The sequence below is a fragment of the Eptesicus fuscus genome, chromosome 4 (genome assembly GCF_027574615.1).
Source record: "Eptesicus fuscus isolate TK198812 chromosome 4, DD_ASM_mEF_20220401, whole genome shotgun sequence".
NCBI classification, from domain to species: Eukaryota; Metazoa; Chordata; class Mammalia; order Chiroptera; family Vespertilionidae; genus Eptesicus; species Eptesicus fuscus.
Genome location: NC_072476.1, coordinates 81708518 through 81730454, shown reverse-complemented (window position 1 = coordinate 81730454; position 21937 = coordinate 81708518). Strand labels below are relative to the sequence as shown.

Below are 21937 nucleotides of genomic sequence, written 5' to 3'. Positions count from 1 at the left end.
CTCCACCCCCATCCCCTGGGCTCCACGCCGCATTTCTTTGTTTTGAAAGCGCCTCCTCCGCCCAAAGGCTTTTCCCCCCGGCGGGCATGCATTGACGGAGGGTGGGGCCTCGGCCCGTGGGCCCCGCCCCCCACTTAGCAGGACCTCTGCCCGGGCTCACCCCCCATTTCCCGTTCTCTCCCCGCTGCGACCCACGAGGCGCGTCCTCACTTGCCGGACATCAAAAGAAGGTTGGGAATTGGCAAGGGAAGTTGAGTAGCAGGGAGCGCAGAGACCCACCCACCGTGGGCCAGGTCCGGAGGCCCGCCCCCTCCCACGGGAATCCCACCTGAGCCCCGCCCCCCGCATCGCAGCCGCCTAACATTCTCACAGCCCAGCGAGCGCCCAACCCCGCCACCCCCGCTACCCCCGTGTCGGCCGAGTGCTCTATTTATGTTTGAGCCCAGCGATTTGCATAGCCCAGCCCCTGGCCCGAGGTCCCCCTATCGGTGCTCCGCCTCAGCCTTGACGTCACTGCGGAGGCCCCACCTCTTGGGCCCATACAAGGAGCGGCGGGCCCTAGATGGCAGCGTGGCGTCGCGGCGGCGTGTGCGTGTCGCGCTTCCTTGTGCCGTTTATAGGGTCCCGGCACTTCCGCTGTCGGGTTAGAAGCGACGCGGTCATGGCGGAGCGCGGACAGCAGCCTCCTCCCGCAAAACGGCTGTGCTGCCGGCCGGGCGGCGGCGGCGGCGGGGGCAGCAGCGGCGGCGGCGGAGCGGGTGGCGGCTACAGCTCTGCCTGTCGGCCGGGCCCGCGGGCGGGCGGAGCGGCTGCGGCTGCGTGCGGGGGCGGCGCGGCGCTGGGCTTGCTGCCGCCGGGCAAGACCCAGAGCCCCGAGTCGCTGCTGGACATCGCGGCGCGCAAGGTGGCGGAGAAGTGGCCGTTCCAGCGCGTGGAAGAGCGCTTTGAGCGCATCCCGGAGCCGGTGCAGCGCCGCATCGTCTACTGGTCCTTTCCCCGCAGCGAGCGGGAGATCTGCATGTACTCGTCCTTTAACACCGGCAGCGGCGCCGCGGGCGGCCCCGGCGACGACAGCGGCGGCCCCGCCGGCGCGGGCGGCGGCGCGGGCGGCGCGGGCAGCGGCAGCTCCTCGTCTTCGCCCGCAGCCACCTCAGCCGCCGCCTCCGGAGCCGGAGCCGGAGCCCCGTCGGTGGGGGCGGCCGGGACAGCGGACGGCGGCGACGAGACACGGCTGCCCTTCCGCCGGGGCATCGCGCTGTTGGAGAGTGGCTGCGTCGACAACGTCCTGCAAGTCGGTGAGTCACGGGCAGCCGCGGGGCCGTCTGTCCACTCGTCAGTCCCTCGGGGGCGGGGCGCCCGCCCTCTCCCCTCGGAGCAGCCCTTCAGTCCGGCTTGCGCCCGCACCCTGCCCGGTGCCCTCACGGGACCGGACGGTCCTCCCGAGCGCGGAGCGCCCATTTCCTCCCGCCCCTCCCCGCCCCCTGTCTCCCCGGACGGGCCGGTGCGAGTGGGAAATGAATCAGCAGGACGCTCCCCGCGGTGGGGTCGGCGGGGTGGGTGTCGGGTGCCCTCCTCCCGGGGAGCATGTCCTGGAGGGGCTGATAGCCTTTTTGGGGGGTGGATGTGGACAAAGGCGCGGCCGGCCGGCCGGCCCTGGCGGAGGGTGTGTGACGGGGCCGTGCGGGGCGGGGGAGGGGGCGCGGGCCGCGCAGACAATGCCGGCCGGGCCGAGCCGAGCCGGTGGCCCGGCCGCGCGCTCCGCTGTGCCTCTTCTCTCCCCTCGTCTGTCGTTCGCCCTCTTTCTTTCTCCTCTTCCCCTCCCGCCCCTTCGTTGAGGAGGGGAGGGCACGCGTGTGAATGCTGCTCGGCGGCCGCTCCTCACGGGGCTTCGACGGGCTGCGGCCGCGACGCGCCGGAGTCGCTGCGGCGTCCGGTCTGGCCAGGCGAGCTCCGGGGCCACCGGGGATTTAAATTTCTTTTTCCCTCCCCCTCTCCCCCGTCTCGGAGCAGCGCCGGAGGGGGTGGGGGCGGGGGGACGGCGGCGGGCTGGGCCCCTCTCCTGAGGGAACCTCTCTCCTGAGGGGGCATCTAGCCCCCGGACACCCCGAATTAAATGGCGCGAGTCCGGGAAGGAGCGGCTTGCGCTTCTTTCTTCGGGGCCGCGGCGGGGCCCCGGGGCTGTTGCCGCCGGAGTTAGGTGGGCGCTGGGTTGCCGGTGGTCGCGCCCGGTGCGAGCGGGAGCGGTGACGGGCTTTGCGCTCCCGCCGGCGGGCGCACCGGCGCGAGCCCGAGGGGCTCCGCGGCGGCTCCCGCGTCCCTCCCGGCGCGGCCGCCTGGCAGCCGGGCACGACCCCGCACTTTGTTCTCATTTTCAGGTTTATTTGTGCCCCTTTCAGTTTTCTGTCACCTTCCGAGAAGGGGAAACCAAACAAAAGAGTCTCTATTTCTTTTCAGGGCTTGTAAAGTAGAAGGTATTTGACAAAGGCGAGAGAAGGACTTGTGATTTAAAGCTGTACAGCCCTCCTTTCTCTGGTAGACCATGAGAGTTTTCTCAGATACGGAGTTTAAAAGCTTTCTCTGTGCCCCCCCCCGCCCCCTCAGTGTTTTTTTTCTTTTTTCTTTTTTTCTGGCCAGATATCTTTTTCAGCCATAGCGATGGGGATGTTGGAGCTGACTGAAAAGAACAATGCTATAGTGAACCCCCCTCCCTCCCCATATTTTTCTCCTGATTGCAAACGGCTTATTTCTTCTACTCCTTCCCATATTGCTGTGTACTTTAAATTGTAGTGATGAACCGGGTACCTAATGCAAGGGGAGAGGTTTGGAAGCATCGCTGTCTCTTATTTTTAATTATCTTTTTCCGTAGTCAGTTCCTTTTATTCTTGTCTTTGGGGGTTCGGTGGGGGTCGATAGGGGCTCCAAGAGAGAATTCAGATTTGTTTTAATCCTGTCTGCTTAATTTGAATTCTAATGCAATCTACAAATGTGATTTTCTGCTTGGTCATTATTTCCAAAGGCATCCCCTAGTGTTGCCTTTTCAGCACCCTATCCTTCTGTCATAGAGGGGGTTCAACTTTTGAGGCTACCCATCCATCCATCCATCCATCCATCCATCCATCCATCCATCTTTTTTTTTTTTTTTTAAACCCAATTAACATACTTTCAAGTTTTTGGTGGTGTTTTTTTTCCCCTTTCCTGCTGCCAGGTTGAAACGGATTGAAGGTATCTATGGATTCTCAATATAACTAACTAGAGTTTGAGAATTCTTATGGCTTGGCTGGCAACGTTGAGTCTTTTTTTTTCTTCTTTCTCCCCTTCTGTGCTTGATTCTGCTTGCAAGCAATGAGGAATGACAGGAGAGCACATAGGGAGGGTTTCTTGGCTGATTGCATTTAAGCCAGGAATTCACTGTGAAAATAAAGCCAAGGAGTGATAAATAAAAGATGCAATCTTCTCTAGGAGACAGACACACAGCATGGGCTTTGCCTGCTTTCATCAATGAAGAGGCCTGGGCGAGTTGTAAAAGAAAATACTAACTTTTTGAATAGTCCCCAAAGGGGAAGGAGACCACTGAATGGAGTTGGCATTGGTTCATGTGAAGTAAGTAGTATGCTACTTCTTACAGTTTTGAAGAGTTGACCACCCTTTTAGAAACACATACATGCTAAACAAGTGCTGCAGAAATTGTGGAAAAAATTTTTCCCCCCTCTGAGTTCTGCCAATTTTCTTAACTTCCAAGTTGTACTACTTGTTGTGCCAGTCAGCTTAGAGATGGAAGGTTGTTAAATGCCTGGCAGCTGGCACTGAGATAGAAAACTTATGACCAGAATTTTCCCCTCCCTCCCTCCCTCCCTCCCTCCCTCCCTTCCTTCCTTCCTTCCTTCCTTCCTTCCTTCCTTCCTTCCTTCCTTCCTTCCTTCCTTCCTTCCTTCCATTTTTGATGGAGAATGGAGAGAATAGCTAGATTAACCATCTAATTTAGCTCTCAGTGGTGGTTTGAACTGGAATACTAACTCAAGAGGCCTATTTTATAATTTTGTGATTTGAGGTTGAACTCTTTCACTTCAGGACCTGAAATGAAATAACAGAGTACAGCATTGATCGCATCATAAGCGGTTTTCTGGTATTGCAAAATTACAAGTTTGTTTGTATAGGAGTATTTATTTATTGACTTTTGTAGAGACGACTAAATTATAATTACAATAGGGAAAATACAGTAGTTGGGCTTTATTTTTTACATTTATACTGTTGAAAATTATTTCAGGATTGAGGGACAAAGAATTTAGACATCCCAGGAATTGAACATACTTGCTAGTTATTTTTCAACTCCTAGGTTTTAAGAAGACATTTAAAGGAAAAAAGTACACTTTTAGTGTGATAGTTGTAAGTAGTGTTTAATTGGTGCAGAGCTCTCCATTAGCTGATTATAGGAAGGTTTAGAGAAAGCGTAGTTGACTTATTTTTGTTAAATAATGATATATTAGAACTTATATGTAAATATTATCGATATAATTTAAGCAATGACTTAGAAGTCACATTAAAAATTTCCCCAAAATTTTGCCTGGGAAAGACTTATCTAATATGGCCTAAAATTTTAATTATAAGGGAAAATAAATGCAATTGCATAAAAATATGTAAAAATTTCCTGCTGGACTGAAACAGCTAACTGGGACAAATATTCGTAGTATGCTCCACCAAACGCTGGCAGAGAACTCCAAAAAATTGGTTAAAAAAATGGGTAACACATTCACAAAGAAATGCACATGATTGAGCTTAACTCATCTTCACTCTTTTATAAAGGAACACAAGTAAAAATAACATACTATCTTCCTCTATCACATTATCAACAAGATGGGTAGGCAGTACTCAAATAGATTGAAAAGATGGTGGGAGAAGAGGATGCTGCTTCCATGCTGCTTGGGACAATATTTTTTAGTCATTTCTAGGAATTTTCTCTTCAGATATGTTAATATTAATGCACAAAGTTGTTCTGTACAGTGAGCAATGCTCATTGCTGTAAGGTTTGCAATTCTAAAAGGTTGGAATCATTCTACCCTTTTATTGGAAGGGAACTAATTAAAAAGTACTTGTGGAATACTATGCAACCACGAAAAAAGTGAAGTAGATTTACTAGTACTAGTATATGTACTGACAAGAAAAGGTGATCTGAATATTTTGTTTAAAAACAAGCCAATTGTTCATATAGTATGCTGCAATTTCCGTTTAAAACAAAAAAGACGTACATATAGATGCATAAACATATCTTGAAAGGTTACACAATCATTGAATAGTGGAGAAAAGATGGAGAAGGGCAGTTGTGAATAGGCAAGATTTTGTGAGGAATTTTACTTTTCATTTTATGTCTGTCTTACGGTTAGGTTAGTCTTAAAACTAAAAGCATGTATTTTTGTAATAAAATCTTGGAAAAATTATTCTTGTGTTTTTTAGTTTATTTATATTTTTTGTTTGGGTGTGTGTGTATCCCCTTTCTGAAGACCTGGTTGCTGTACATCCATTTTTTGGGGGGCTTTGAGACACAGTTTCCTTATTTGTGACTAAATAATAATTTTAAAGGCAAGAAATCTTAAAACAAAACTAGGGTTTTATATAAGAAGGAAATAGTTAATTTTTAAAAGGAGTTGCTTTTTTTTTTTTTGCTGATTACTTTTTCACTTTGGTAAACACTTTTGTGGTCTTTTAAGATTCATAACTTAAAATTTTGTGTTTTAGGGGGTGGCAAGGCAATAAAAGGTGATCGTTATTAGACTTAAGATGCATAAAAAACTTAATTAACTAATTTATTTAGGGTTGATTTGTTGGCCTTTCTTTGAGTATTTTGATTTTCTTTATAGACCGGAGATGATTATATAAAGATGTGATTCTAAATTACTTTTAGAATTGGGTGTTTTACTTATTGATGATGGTACATTTTATTGAATGCATTTTCAAAACTAAAGTAGTTAATATAGAACAATTTTGAATCAGATATTATACTTTTTTGCCTTTTGATTAATGAAAAAGTACATAAAAGTAAATTTGGAACTAGGTGTAGATGTATTTTTTATTTCCTATGTGAATTGAGATGTGATTTCCTTACAAATTGGGTTTTGAAAGTGAGTTCCTCATATGTGCTCAGCATTGTTCTGAGGAAAGTGAGGTTTTCAGTTTTAGGTGAACAAATCTTGGGATTTGTTATAATACTTAGTTCTCTGATGGTTAGTGTTGGTTCAAATCTAAAGTATTCAGGAGACAATCCTTTTTTGTAGCTATGTAAGATTTCAACAATACTGGAAGGTAGAATTGCAGATGTGGATTAAGAAAACATTTCTACTCTTCAATCTTTTAATTTCTGGTCTCACTCTTGTATTCTGAGTACACCCTTGGATTGTAAAAGAAAAGGCCATTCCTATTGTTTGTTTCTCCCAGCTTTGCATTGAATTTCATCCCTTTGCAGATATGAGACTTTGATGCCTTTCCTTTTAAAAACATTAGGATGACTGTGGAATGTGTGCTTTCATAGAAGAATTACTGTAATTAATTGAGCAAGTCAGGTTATTATTGTCTTGAGTATGTCCTGGCCGGTTTTTAAGATGTTTATCCTGGGCCTTTTTTCTTTTCACAATGGATAATCAATTGCTTTCAATTCTAACTCCAAATGTTTCATTTGGAAAGACACAGACAAGCATATTTTTTCTGCTCACACTCATATTAAGAGAATTCAATTAATGTATGATTTCAGCTAGTAATATGTTCAGTGAAAAGGATGGGAGTGGAAGAATGACTGATGTTTTCTTTTAAGAAAGCTATCCCTTTGAAAAATTACACAGTTGGCCCTGCCTGGTGTACCTCAGTTGGTTGGGCGTTGTTCTGTGCACCAGGTGGTTGCCAGTTTGATTCCTGGTCCAATTCCTGGCTTGGGTTGCATGCTTCATTCTCCATAAGGAGGCGGGGGTGAAGGAGGCAGAAGATTTGCACTCTCACATTGACGTTTTTCTCTCCCTCCCATCTCTCTCTAAAAATTAGTAACCTATTCTTTAAAAAAAAAAATTACACGATTGGATCTATACAATTTCCACATGCTTGCATGCTTTATATTTTTGTTAGAAAATTAATTTTCTTCAGTGATGCAAAATGAATTTGTTGTCTTTAAGAAGCTTACTTGCATATACATATGATAAACTCAGGTTGCATTAGAAATTTTTATAGGGCAGTCATTAAACTTGAACTGCTGTTAACCCTCAACTGTTATATTTGAGGACAAATATCCTAGAAAAGAAAGCAGATTACAAGTAAGTATAAACATCTTAGAAACAAAGCAGATTATAGGCCATTATTTTTTAGATGGTAATATAATAAACTACATCGAACCTACAAAAAACATTTTTAGTCACCTTTCAAATAACTATGATACAATTTTAAGAACAGTACTTTCTCACAGTAAAAAAACCTAACTTAATTTTCTTAGAGGCTTATTAATTTTTTGAGATAGCTAACTTTAATGTTTAGGGATTACTATAAATTAGAAAACATGAGCTGTTTCCTCCTTTAAATGGATGGGAATACTCTCCATCTCTGAGAAATTAGTATCAAGTGATAATTTGGAGAAAAATGTTACTTTACATAGTCTTGTCCCATGAGAAGTGACTCTTGTTCTCAATCCTAGGCAGTCTCAAAAATTTTTTTTTAAAAATAAATAAAAAGTATGTTGGTTATATTTGTTTAAAAAATCTGAGTATCTTTCCAGTTTTTGCTTTCAGTGCCTGTGTTCTGCTGAGAATACACTTTGTACATGGTTTTCAATTCTTTAAAAATAATAGGTAACTTAAAGCAGGCTTTGGAGAGAATGCAGTGCAAAATCTGCTTTTCATTTTGAACTTAAAGATTGCCTTTCAGCTGATAGTAAATGAACTCTGTTACTCAAAGGGTATGCAGTTTTATATTTGTAGAAATCTTATGTGAGAATTAGTTTAGAGTTGGCTAACATACACTGAGTGGCCAGATTATTATGATCTCTGAACGCATAATAATCTGGCCACTCAGTGTGTGTGTGTGTGTGTGTGTGTGTGTGTGTGTGTGTGTGTGTGTATTAGAGGCCTGGTGCATGAATTCATGCCTGGGTGGGGTCCGGCCAGCCGGGCCAGGGGAGGGGACATGGGTGGTTGGCCGGCCTGCCTGCTGGTTGAACTCCTGGTCGAGGGGACAATTTGCATATTAGCCTTTTATTATATAGGATATACACTGAGTATATTTACATATCTTACCTTATAATAGACAAATAAGCAAATTGACCGCACCTTCGCTACGCCCAAGCCACACCCACCAACCAAGCCACGCCCACCAGGAAACCGTTGCAGGGAAGCGTCTGCGCCGACCTGGGGGGACGGCTCGCTCCTGCGATCGGGTCGCAGGGACGCTGGGGTGCGGAGGAGCCAAAGGCCCGGAAAGCCACCCGGGGCTTTCCGGGCCTTGGGCGCCAGCCGGGTGCCTGCTCCGATGGATCGCAGGAGCGAGCCGACCTGGGGGGTCGGCTCGCTCCTGAGATCAGGTAGCAGGGACGCTGGGTGCAGCCAGCCCAAGGCCACCGCCCAGGGCCAAGCCGGGACCCTGAAAGAAGGTAGAAGGCGGTGGCCACAGCCAAGGCCTGGGTCCCCGGTGCCAGCAGAAAACTGGTGCAGGCAGCCAGGTGTATGAAGGTCTATTGCACGAATCTTCGTGCAAACGGGCTACTAGTATTTATATATATTTACATATATTTATGTATTTGTAACTAAGTTGATCAAAAGTGAGCAGAAAAGGAGACAAATGAATCCAGGTGTCATTTGATTATGGTTACCTCAAGCGTATTTCAGTGACCTCTGTGTATAGATACACTGTTCCATTTCTTCTTAAAATAAAATATGCTAACAGATGAGAAGCTGATTTTATACAATATCTTGCATGATAGCTGTTACCACCTTACTAGAGGCCCGGTGCACGAAATTAGTGCACTGGGTGTGTGTGTGTGTGTGTGTGTGTGTGTGTGTGTGTGTCCCTCAGCCCAGCCTGCACCCTCTCCAATCTGGGACCCCTCGGGGGATGTCCGGGCCTAAACTGGCAGTCGGACATCCCTCTCACAATCCGGAACTGCTGGCTCCAACCGCTTGCCTGCCTGCCAGCCTGATCACCCCCTAACCCAGTGGTCGGCAAACTCATTAGTCAGCAGAGCCAAATATCAACAGTACAACGATTGAAATTTCTTTTGAGAGCCAAAATTTTTAAACTAAAACTTCTTCTAATATCACTTCTTCAAAATAGACTCGTCCAGGCCATGGTATTTTGTGGAAGAGCCACACTCAAGGGGCCAAAGAGCCGCATGTGGCTCAAGAGCCGCAGTTTGCCGACCATGGCCCTGCCAGCCTGATCAAGGTCTAACTGCTCCCCTACCAGCCTGATTGCCCCCAACTGCCCTCCCTTGCTGGCCCGATCGCCCCCAATTGCCCTCCCTGCCGGCCTAGTCGCTCCTAACTGCTCTCCCCTGCCGGCCATCTTGTGGTGGCCATCTTTGACCACATGGGGGTGGCCATCTTGTGCAAGGGTGTGAGGGTTGATTTGCATATTACTTTATTATATAGGATAGAGCTATGTAGGTTTTAGAGATGAAAAGATGTCATCAATTCCAGCTTTTTCCATTTTGCTGGTGAGAAATCTGAGGTATAGAAATTGAGTAATTTAAAAAGTTAAATTTTGTGTCTTTTTTCCCCACTACTTGGCTGCCTCTTAATTTGCTGGGAATGTTTGGTTGTAAATCTCAGAAAAATCTTAGAAATGGGAATAATGTTTTGTTGTTGTTTGTTAATCCTCACCCAAGGATATTTTCCCCCCTTGAAAGACTCATTGGTTGGTTGCCTCCTGCATGCACCCAACTCCAGCTGGGGAATCGAACCTGCAACCCAGGTACGTGCCCTTGACTGGAATTGAACCCCCAAGACCCTTAAGTGCCTGGGCAGATGCTCTAACCACTTAGAAACATCAGCCAAGGCAGAGGAACAATATTCTTGAATGTAAATTGACTGAACGGTTGCAGAGATTATTTGGCTAACATTTCTTTGAATGTTATAAAAGTATTTCTACACAGCATTTTAGTTTTAGGCCATATTCTAATAGCTTCAGTTAAGCAATGATTCTAGCATACTAAATACCTGGTAGTGTAAAACATTTGTAGACATTTTTGGAAATTGTGGAGCTGTTCGAAAGTGAGATTGAAATTCAGGAAAAGTTAGTTATGATTGCTAACTATATGAATATTATAGCTGTGTGACTATACATAAAAGTATGCATACACCCATGTAATAAAGAATTTACTGAAAGTTTAGTGCTTTATTTGACTGCTCAATTTAGTATGTTTATGAAAACTTACCCAGTTGTGTCTGTATTTGACCTGTTTTTGTACATTTTTCAGTGTTGTCAGTCCCTCCACCTTCATCACCAGTAAATAGTATACACATAACCCTAGATACACTTTATTCACATAATTGATATGGCCTCAAAACTTAGTAACATCTCTAATTTTAAAGTCCTCTTTTATTTGGGGCTTTTCTTCACTGAGCTGAACATGATTTACCTGAGCCGCCTCATGCTACTGCAACAACATCTATATATCTATATATCTATATATCTATATCTATATCTATATCTATATCTATATCTATATCTATCTATCTACACACATACATACATATACACAATAGAGGAATATGCAAATTGTCCATTACAGCGTCACGTCACGACCGGATCAGCAGGCTGCGTCCCTGCCCTCTGCTCAGGCAGCTGCAAGGCCCGGTGTAGGATAGGATATGGTAGGAGGGGATGAGAAAGGAGAGGGAGAGGAAGGCAGGCCTGCATGCAAACAGGCCGAGAAGAGAAACAGAAATACAGAAAGGGAACAAAAAAAAAAAAAGATGCAGGAATGGAAAAGGGAAGGAAACGTGGGGCTGCACGCGGGAGGGGGTGGCGACCACGGGGCGGGGGGGGCAGGTGCGCCCGGTGAGGGGCGGGGCACAGGTGGCGCAGAGCAGGGAGCCCCACCCAGATGCGGGAGGAGGGCGGTGGCAGCCGTTGGCGAGGAGGCACCCACGGGTCCAGGATGGAGTGGAGGATGGTCCGAGGCCGCCTAGGCAGAGGCACTCCTGCTTCGGGGCAGCAGTGTCCGGGCTGCATGGACCTCAGCCACCCTTGCTGGGCCAGGTGTCCCAGGCAGGGAATGGGAGTGGGACAGCGGCGGGGAAGCCGGGAAAGGGGGAATGGTGAGCACCTGGCCTGGGGCTGGCCTGGGCTAGGGGTTAATGCTCCCCCTCCCCCCAATGGAAGCTTTAAGAAGGGAAGGAGGGAGGGAAGAACTTTATTAAGGAGTCAGTAGAGAGCAGAATTAAAGAAGGAAAGAGGATGTAGGAGTGAACTGTAAGAGCTATAATGAAAATCAAGTATAGTTGTGTACTGGGGACAGATTTTAAAAGTAGGAATCAGAAAAGGAAAAAGATAAATGATAGTGAATAATTAGGCAGGTAGGTAGATATAAAAACAGTGGAACTAAGTAGAGGAGAATGTATGGGAAAGTTAGGATGAGAGAGGAAGAGGGAGGGAAGAAAGGTTTTAAAAGGGAGCCGGTAGAGCTTAAAAGGAGAATGGGAAGGAGGAAGAAATGGGGAAGGGAGCAAAGCAGGTCCGAGGGAGGAAGTGAAGAAAAAAATTAAGGTGGGAAAGAAGGAAAAGGGAAGGGAGGGCAGGAGAAAGATGGGAAGAAGGATGATGGAACAGAAGTAGGAAAAAAGGAGGAAAGAAACGTTTATAAATGATGAGTCAGTAGGAAAAAGTGTTACATAAAGGAGAGAGAAAAATTGTGTGAGAGGGAGAAGCAATAAGGAAGTCAAATACAATTGTGTGTGAAGGGGATAAGACAAAAAAAATAAGTTAACGGGCTACCAGGCCAGCAGGGCAGGGGAGGGCAGTTAGGGAGATCAGGCAGGCAAAGCAGGCAGAGTGGTAAGGGCAGGCAGGCAGGTGAGCGGTTAGGAGCCAGAGGTCCCGGACTGTGAGAGGAATGTCCAACTGCCAGTTTACATCCCTGTGGGATCGGGCCTAAACTGGCAGTTGGACATCCCCCTAGGGCTCCCAGATTGGAGAGGGTGCAGGTTGGGCTGAAGGACTCCCCACCCACGTGCATGAATTTTGTGCACTAGGCCTCTAGTCATCTATATAAAAGCCTAATTGACCGTCGACTGTTTGACTGTTTGCTATGACGCGCACTGACCACCAGGGGGCAGACGCTCAATGCACAGGCATGGAAACATGGAACATACTGATGAATCATAGAGGGAAGAGGGTAGGGGGAGGGCGGGAGGAGATTAACCAAAAATCTTAACATGCACACTAAAGGCTCGGTGCATGGTGGGGTCCCTTGGCCTGGCCTGTGGGGATTGGGCTGAAATCGGCAGTCCAACATCCCCCGAGGGGTCCTGGATTGCAAGAAGGCGCAGGCCAGGCCGAGGGACCCCACTGGTGCATGAATCCATGCACTGGGCCTCTAGTTTACTACTACTAATAATAGCAGTTAACACTTTCATCATACTTAACCATGTGCCAGATACTGTTCCAGGTACTTTATATATATATATTTATATTTTTTTTTTTTTTAAATATATACTTTTATTGATTTCAGAATGGAAGGGAGAGGGAGAGAGAGATAGAAACATCAATGATAAGAGAGAATCATTGATTGGCTGCCTCCTGCATGTTCCCTACTGGGGATCGAGCCCGCAACCTGGGCATGTACCCCCTTGGCTGGAATCAAACCTGGGACCCTTCAGGCCCACACTCTATCTATCCCCTGAGCCAAACCGGCTAGGGCAGTGGTCGGCAAACCGCGGCTCACAAGCCACATGCGGCTCTTTGGCCCCTTGAGTGTGGCTCTTACACAAAATACTACGTGCGGGCGCGCATGTACAGTCTGATTGAAACTTTGTGGCCCATGCGCAGAAGTCGGTTTTCAGCTCTCAAAAGAAATTTTAATCATTGTACTGTTGATATTTGGCTCTGTTGACTAATGAGTTTGCCGACCACTGGGCTAGGGCATACTGGTTTATCCTTGAGTATATTTCTTTTCTTTTTAAATAATTTTAAATGTTTTATTTACTTATTTTTTATTTTTGTTGTTGTTAATTCTCACCTGAGGATATTTTTCCATTGCTTTTTAGGGAGAGTGAAAGAGAGAGGGAAAGACAAACATCAGTGTGAGAGAAACACATCGATTGGTTGCCTCCTGAACGAGATCTGTCAGGGTTTGGGCTGGGAAGGAACCTACAACCAAGGTACATGTACATGCCCTTGACCGGAATCAAACCTGGGGCCCTTTGGTCCACAGGCCGATGCTCTATCCACTGAGCCAAACTGGCTAGGGCAGCACTTTATATTTCTTAACAAACCTATGAAGCACTTTTATTCTCGTGTTACCTCGTGCATGCAGGCCTGCCTTCCTCTCCCTCTCCTTTCTTATCCCCTCCTACCATATCCTATCCTACATCGGGCCTGAGGAAACTGAAGCATAGGAAAAAAGCTCTAGTAACTTAAGGTCACACAGGCTGGTAAATTATGGAGCTAGAAACAGCCTTGTCTGACTGGTACTTCTACTGTCGTAACTAGTACTACCTGTGATGCATCATCTCTATATATAAAAAGCCAGCGACCATAACGCCAGAATGACCGGTCGCTGTGATGCCCACTGTAGCCAGCGAACCGGCCCGATCTGGGGGTGGGGCTGGCCGGCCAACCCCCCTGCGGCCCTTTCCCCCGGCTGGCCCTGCCCCTGATGGGCCCCCACCACCACAATCGTCCCACAGCCCCTCCCCCCCCCCGGCCGGCCCTGCCCCTGATCACCCGCCCTCTACCCCAATAAGGGTCGAGGCCAGCCGGCCAACCTTCTGCAGCCCCTCCCCCCACCCAGCCCCACCCCAGATTGGCTCCCCCACCCCAATCAGGGGCAGAGCTGGCTGGCCAAGCGCCTGCGACCTTTCCCCTCTGGCCAGCCCCGCCCCCTATGGGCCCCCCCAACTCCAATCGGGCAGGGATGGCTGGCCCACCCAAGGCCCCTCCCCCAGGCTGCTGGTCCCCGATTGGCGCCCTCCACCCGATTTGGGGATGGGGCTTGTCAGTCCACAGCCCCTCCCCATGGCTGGCCCCACCCCCAATCAGCCCCCACCACCCCGATTGGCCTGCGGCCCCTCTCCCCAGCCAGCTCCACCCCTGATCATCCCCCCACACCAATTGGGGGCAGGGCCTGCTGGCCCAGCACCCAAAGCCCCTCCCCACAGCTGGCCTCACCCCCAAATGGCCCCCTCCACCCCAATCGGGGGCAGGGCCCCCTGGCCAATCGCCCATGGCCCCTCCCCCCAGCCAGCCTGGCCCTGATCTGGTCCTGATAGGGGCGGGCCAGCTGGCCAGCCTCCAGCTGTCTCCCCCTTCCGACAAGCCCAGCCCTGATCCGCCCCGATTGGGGCTGGGCCAGCTGGACCCCACCTGTGCACAAATTTGTGCACTGGACCTCTAGTCATTAAATAAGATAAAACCTAAAGAAGGTTCATCTCTAGGTTTATAGTCTCTTGCTACTTTCTAGAGTGTCTTTCACTGTGGTCAGAATTTTAACTTGTATTCATAGCTATGATTTTTAAGGTGCATTTGACTTGAAAACCTGTATTATAAATTCCTCTTATGAATTTCAGCTTTGGAGGAAGGTTGTGTGGGGTGATTCTGAGCATCTTCCATCAGACATTTTTAACTTTTAAAAGAGGAATAACATGTAGGCTAGATCTAATTGTGGTTTATATGCAGTGAAGATAATTTTTCAAAGTATATTAAAGAAATATATCTCATTTAAAAGCACCTTTTTAAATGTTATGATTAAAAATTATACTATTTCTTATTGCTGGTAAAACGATTTAAATTCTTTGAAAGAGAGTTTATTGGGAAGATGTTAATTGGAAGGATGTAGTAGAACCTGCCAGTACATTGAAACTCTTACTAACTGAATAAGCTGATCACATAAATTGGAAGCTCATTTAGTGAATTAATGTGCTTAAAATTCAGGTGACTCATTGCCTGGTCCTGGCTTATTTAACAGTCTGTTTACTTAAAGCATTTTTCATTGTTAATTGATGTCAGATCCATAATGTTGGAAGGTATTATACAGAAAATATGCATAAAAAGATAGCATGTAGAATGAGTCTACAGAAGTAAGGTTTAAATTTTTGTACTTAATTTAATTACACCACTATATTTAGAATGCTGTATGTACCATGTTGTACCTGTTAAATATTTGCTGACAGTGACCAGCATTTTTATATGTGAAGTATAGATATTTTATAATTTCAGTGTAAAATACCTCTTCTAGTGTTGCTATTGGTCTTGGTAAAGGCCTGCGCACGTCCAAAGGTAGCATACTGAATTTGTTACTGCTGAACCTTTGCATCCTGCTATTGCTTTATATGAACTCATTTCTTCAAAGATGGTGGTCATGAATTTTATAAGTATTTGTCATAAAATAAACCTTTAAAATTCAGGTAACAGAAGTTTATCATTGATTGTTGTATTTGAGTAAGGACTTCTTAAAATGTCCTGTGTCTTTAGCATTCTTTAAGCTTTCTTAGCACTTAAGATTTTGTACTCTTGCCATCATTACTAGTTTTCTCTTACTTCCCTCCCCCAATTATCACCTGTGTAACTTTTGTCTTACACTTTCTATACTTTCTCCAGACCTGCAGTAAAGCTGAGGACTGAAATGACCAATGGCTGCTTTGTGATGATGGTGGAATCAAGTGAGACTTGAAGGCAGGAGATGGAGGAGCCTCAGAGCTTCTGTTTCTCCCCTCCTTCCTTCTCTCCCTCCCTCCTTCCTTTCCTCCTTCCCTTACTGCCCTTACTCTCTCCCTTCCTTTTTTGGAATGGGGGAATGGAGTAGGAGGAGAGAGAAGTAGGAGGGAGAAGTAGGAGGGAGAAAGGCAAGAAATTGGAAGAGGTAGGAAGTACCAACGATGAGAAGGTACTCCACTCCTTTCTTTCCCTGTAATTGTCTCCTCCCCTCCAACCTCCCTTGATTTAGGGAAATAAAGTGGAGGTCACAAGGACCTATGTGTTCTGCTGCTTGGCTTCTATTTTTAGCTTGGCTCTATATTAGGCTGGCACCAGGCCATGATGGCACAGGGCCAGTGCATTGTGGGACTGCTGGCAAGTTTCAAAAACCTAATTTTTCGGGTATCAGACTAATTTTCAGATATATTCTGTGCTGTGTGATACTCTACTTACCTCTACTTTTTCTAAATGGATGTGCATGTTTTTATTTGTCTTTTGGCTTTTTAAAGAAGGGATTCATTAAAAAAATATTGTTGAAAGTATACATAGTGGGACTCATTTTTGATAGTAGTTATACTACTATAGCTATTTTAGGTGGGAGAAAGATTTAAGAATTGCCTTACCAGGTCAGACTTAAATCCAGCTCAATAATTTTGGTTTTGTGGCAGCACCAAGAGGTGTGAAATTTACCCGATTGATTTAATGTGCCTTGGGCATCTTTAAAATTGCCATTGCTGTTGAAGTGTGGAGTTTGAATTGGTTCATATAATTATAGGTGTCATTAGACATTTAACAAAACATGTGTTTATTTTTATGCAGTTATCAGTGTTCCCTTTGCTAACAAAGTTGTCTGTGTTTAGGTTTAGTTACTGCTGTAGGAATATGTAGGAATAAAAAAGCCCACTATTCTTGTAGTAAGCAGCTAGGTTTTGGTTGAAATATCAGTATTTGGGTCTAGATTTTATATACCTGAAAGCCATTATTTATGTGGGTTGTATTTACAAATTGGGTTTCAAACTTTTGGATGCACATGTACACTTGATTATCAATTGTACTCACAAAAAAAAATATGTTGTATTTGTTTTTGAGTAATTTTGGAAAGAAGTAAAAAGAATGTCACATTGTGAATCTGTATCTTTGGAAGGGACTTTGGTAAGAATAAAACAGTATTTATATTTTTTCCATAGCGGTGCACAGAAAAGCTGAGTGTAGGTTAGGGCTGATTTTTGGTGTACTGTGGACTACACTAAATATGAATAGAAATAGGGATGATAATTGTTCACTTATTCAATGAACAGTGGTGTAATGTACTTCGATCTGTTGGGTGGCAGGAGAACATTTAGTTAGTGCGTTGATCTGATGCCCTTCTTAAGATAGCACAAAATAATTGGTCAAAATAACTAGAAATAGAATCAGATTGATTTTCTCCCCTCTCACTATGTCTTTAACGTAACTATTGGTGAATTCTGCTGAATTCACCTTTGTGAAATAAAGTATAAGGTGAAAAACACACAATACGATTAAAAAGTGAGAAGACCCGAATAGACATTTCTCCAAAGAGGACTTACAGATGGCCAATAGATATAAAAGATGCTCAGCATTACTTATTAGAGAAATGCAAATTAAAACCACAGAGAGATACCATCTCACAACTGTCAGAATGACTGTCGTCAATAAATCAGTAAACAATAAGTGTTGGTGAGGATGTAGAGAAAAGGGAACCATTGTACTCTGTTGGTGAGATTGCAAATTGGTGTTGTCATTATGAAAAACAGTATGGAGGTTCTTCAAATAATTAAAAGTTGAACTACCATATGACCCAGAAATCCCACTTCTGAGTATTTATCCAAAGATATGTACACCCTTGTGTTCAATTGCAGCATTATTTATAATAGCCAAGATATGAAGCAATTTAAGTGTCCATTGATATAACATTGGGTAAAGATGTTCTACATATATACAATGGAATATTACTCAGCCATAAGAAATGGAATCTTACCATTTGCAACAACATGGATGGATCTAGAGGGTGTTATGCTCAGTGAAATAAGTCAGAGAAGGACAAATACTGTATGATTTAAGTTATATGTGGAATTGAAAGATTAAAATACACGAACAAACAAAACAGAAACAAACATAAATACAGAGAACATTTTGATAGTTACCAGATGGGAGGGGAGTTGGGAGGCTAGGTGAGAAAGGTGAGGGGATTAAGAAGTACAAATTGGCACTTAAAAAATAATCACGAGGATATAAAGTACAGCATAAGGAATATAGTCAATAATACTGTAATAACTCTGTATGGTGTCAGGTGGGAAGTATCAGGGGGATCACTTTGTAAGTTATATAAATGTGTAACCACTACGCTGACACCCAAAACTGATATAATATTGAATGTCAACTGTAACTGAAAAGAAAATTTTTCAAAAAGTGTAAGGTGAGGGATTAATGAAAGGTTAGTTGCTGTTCTAATAGCATATAGGAGGCAGATGTTATAGAGTTTATTTAAATTTTTATATCTTAAAATGAGAAACTTACATTGCGGATAACAGCCAGTTTGCTGTTACTGATCCAAGACTATTTTATTACTTAGGGTGAAAACAAAAATTTAGGAAATAATCAGAATGTCTTGGGGAAATAATATTGATTGAGTGTCAAGTATATTGAACTATATCACAGTGTAGTAATTATATCATGGTATCTGCAGTTAGAGGTTATGGTAGATACTCCAAAAGTGGCTTGGAGAAACAACGATTAATCTATGTATATATGTTTTTGCAGATAGGTGTGTGTGTGTGTGTGTGTGTGTGTGTGTGTGTTTGTTTGTGTGTGTAAAATTTAATATGATGCATAGAACATTGTAATCTACTGGATGGTAGTAGGTAAGTAACAATCTTTTAGATTCTTAATTTCATATAGATTTTATTTAGGTGATTCATGTAAAAGATGTCAGCTCCAGCTTAACTAACAAGCTTGGTTAAAACCAAAGCCCAGAAGATAGTTTGACTAGTGCTGTTTAGAGTATGAGCACATTGCTCAAATGACATTCCTTATTGGACCTTGTCAGAGCAGTTTCTTTGGAGTTTTCATGGATCTCTCTGAGCAACTTATTAAAAAAGCATTTTGTCTAAGCTGTTTCATAAATAGCAGGAAATTACAAAGTACTGGATGGTATTGCATTTTTGCTTTCAAAGAGGACTTTTGTGGTGGGAAAAACAGTTTTGTAAAAACTAACAATTTATGGCAAAGTACTTTTATTTAAAAATGGACAGGTTTTTTAAACATTCTTATATTAACAGTAATTTAAGTTTCATCCATGATTTTTCATGCTCATTTATTATAGTTTGTTTGCAGAGTTTATAATATTTGTTAGGAAAAAATTCCAGTTCAGATGATAAACTATGGGGTGTCCCCCCAAAAATGTATACACACTTTGAATAATTAGGCAGTTTTTATTAAAATACATTTCATTTTCAGAATTGAGCTATCAGCTATTAAAGTGTATATACATTTTTGGGGGACACCCTGTATATGGTTTATATCTTGTTTTTTTAGAAAGAAGAGGGCAATTAATAACTTGTTTAAAATTATACTCTATGTTTGCATTCACACACACTTCAGCCTGTGTGTAAGGAGAGAGCTAGAGTGAGAGGGAGAGAGGAAGGGAGGAAAGGAGGATTTGTTTGAGACTGAAAGGAGGTGGCTTATCTCTGGTCTTCATCAAGTGGCTCTACTCAATCTCTTTCAGATAGGAAATATATTTCTGTCTAGGTTCTTGTTCACAAAAAAAGGAAGCAATTAATTAAAGATTCATATTATCCATCGGTTTGTGATGTGTCCCATTACACTCCCCCATCCCCATGTTCCCCCATTTATTTTTAATAATTTAAATACATACATTTGTTATTTAATGTTAATTTTAAAAACATGTTTGTATTAATGATACAATTCTATTTGTACATTGTTTGCCTTAGATTGATGTTCACAGGTACTGCTCATTATAGGTATTGGCAGTTAGCCACTTTGGTGAGTATATCATTTGCTAATCACATGGCCATGAGCTTTGGAGAAGATGCCTGACCCATCAGGAAAGTAGAGTCTCCTTTGTTGGGTCTTGTCTTACTACCTCTGTCTTCGTAGTCAGGCCACTTAACTGGCTCTGGGTTGTCTTGAGTCCTTGTAAAATGGGAATAATTATACCTCTGTCACCTCTATCATGAGGCTGTGAAGAAACTCAACATGGGAATACATGAAAGTACTTGAATTCTAAATAATTACACAAAGGGGAAATACCATTATGCAGAGGTCTAGTTTTACCTAATTTAATATTATCCTATATAATAAAGAGTTAGTATGCTAATTAGACCAGAAGATGGAATGACCTTCCGGAACGACCAGTGGGCAGGGGATGGGGCCGTGGGGCTGCGAGGGTCTACACTTGCACCAATTTCGTGCATCAGGCCTCTAGTTTTCTATATTTTCCAAAAACCCTACGATCGTATTTATTTTATAATAAGAATGGAAATACTGTTTTAAAAAAAATCAATCTCATCATTAAAACATTAAATTTCCCTATCCAAGGTTAATCTGTTTATGTTTTGTTTATGACTAAAGGCCCAGCCATGCGAAGAGGCTCCTCGCCCCCCGCCTCTTTGAGGAGGCGCCCTGCCTCCTGCCTCCTTGCGTGGCCACCCTCTCATGCCTCGTTGCTCACACAGCCTCCTGTTGATCAGTCATTACGGCATGATAACCATTAGCATATTAGCTCTTTATTATATAGGATTATAATTGTTGCCTGATCTAGTGCAACTAAACAGAACATATATTATTCAACAATGTATGTTATGGTCTTTGTGTCTTATTGCCTCCCTTGTTTTTTGACTTTAGTGATTAATGAATTTTGTCTTCACTTGGAACTCTAGAACTACTGGTAGTCTTCTTAAAGTGCAAAGGGGCTTGGCTAAGATCAATTTTGTGACATTCAGGAATAGAATGGACAGGTTATAGATTAGTCACTTGGGGTTTAGTGTCTGGGTTTCCCTGAATATTTATCATAGACAAGTAGAAGATGGGATTAGATACAGAACACTCAGTTGCAGATATTTACTGAATTTCTCGTCTTATTACTGTTTACTATGATCTCCATTTCCTTCTTTTGTTGACTTGAACCAATTAAAAGAGTTGACTAACCCTTTCTGCCTGATTTACAAATAAAGTATTCAGAAAAACAGTTTCAAGTGAAATTTTTAGAGCTTACTATGAAGTGAATCTTGGTTGTGTATTTCCCCCCAATTCTATTTTTGGGTGATTTCATAAGGTCTTGCCCTTGAAAGCTGTGCTGATGTTTCCTCACTACCCACCCCACACTCTTTTCTAGCTATCCGGTTAAAGGCCTATTAATGGCCTTTCTATACTTATAATATGTACCGTAGAGGTGTTTTAAAAATCATTTATTTCCTCTTTCTATGTATGTACACACATGTGAGTAAGAGTGGACTTTCATGTATTTGTAAGAGTGTAATAATCATCTCGTAAAATTTGGGCAGGCAGGGATCAGCTCTTAAAATCCATATTGCGGCCAGGATGATGTTGCCTGTACTCTCTCTGTGCAGAACTTTCAGTGGCTTCCCCTTTGCTTAGAGGACTAAAGTCATGGGTGTGCAAGGCCTGGCATGGTTCGGCCTGGACCCCCATCTGCCTCTTGCACATTTTTTCCTTTGCCCTTCAGATGCCTTCAAGCTGCCCTGCTAGCTGCCTGTGTCTGTGTTCTTTTTTCTGCTTGGAATGCTTTTGTTGCCTAGTTCATGACTTAATTATCAACTTGGCTCAGAGAAATCTGGCAAAGAGGTCTCTCCTTTGTAACCCTAATCATAGTTTCCTATGTGATTTTTTTTTTATTGTCTCTTTGATTAGATTTTGTGTGTATGTCTCTGTGTGTCTCTGTGTTTACTTTTGTATTTACAGCTCCTAGTTATAAGCAACCCTTTGCCATAGCTGACTCTCAGAAAAAGCTTGTTGAACAAATAGATGAAGGACATGGTTATTTTACTTTGGAAATATT

The 21937-nt window shown here is 44.0% G+C and overlaps 1 protein-coding gene across 1 annotated transcript in view; it reads left to right on the top strand.

Moving 5' to 3' along the window:
• Nucleotides 1-562: 562 nt before the first annotated feature.
• ZSWIM6 (zinc finger SWIM-type containing 6) overlaps nt 563-21937 on the top strand; it is a 191677-nt gene continuing 170302 nt past the window's right edge. The window contains exon 1 of the mRNA XM_054715228.1: nt 563-1295. Within this exon, the coding sequence (XP_054571203.1) occupies nt 563-1295 (733 nt within the window). The remainder of the gene's footprint in view (nt 1296-21937) is intronic.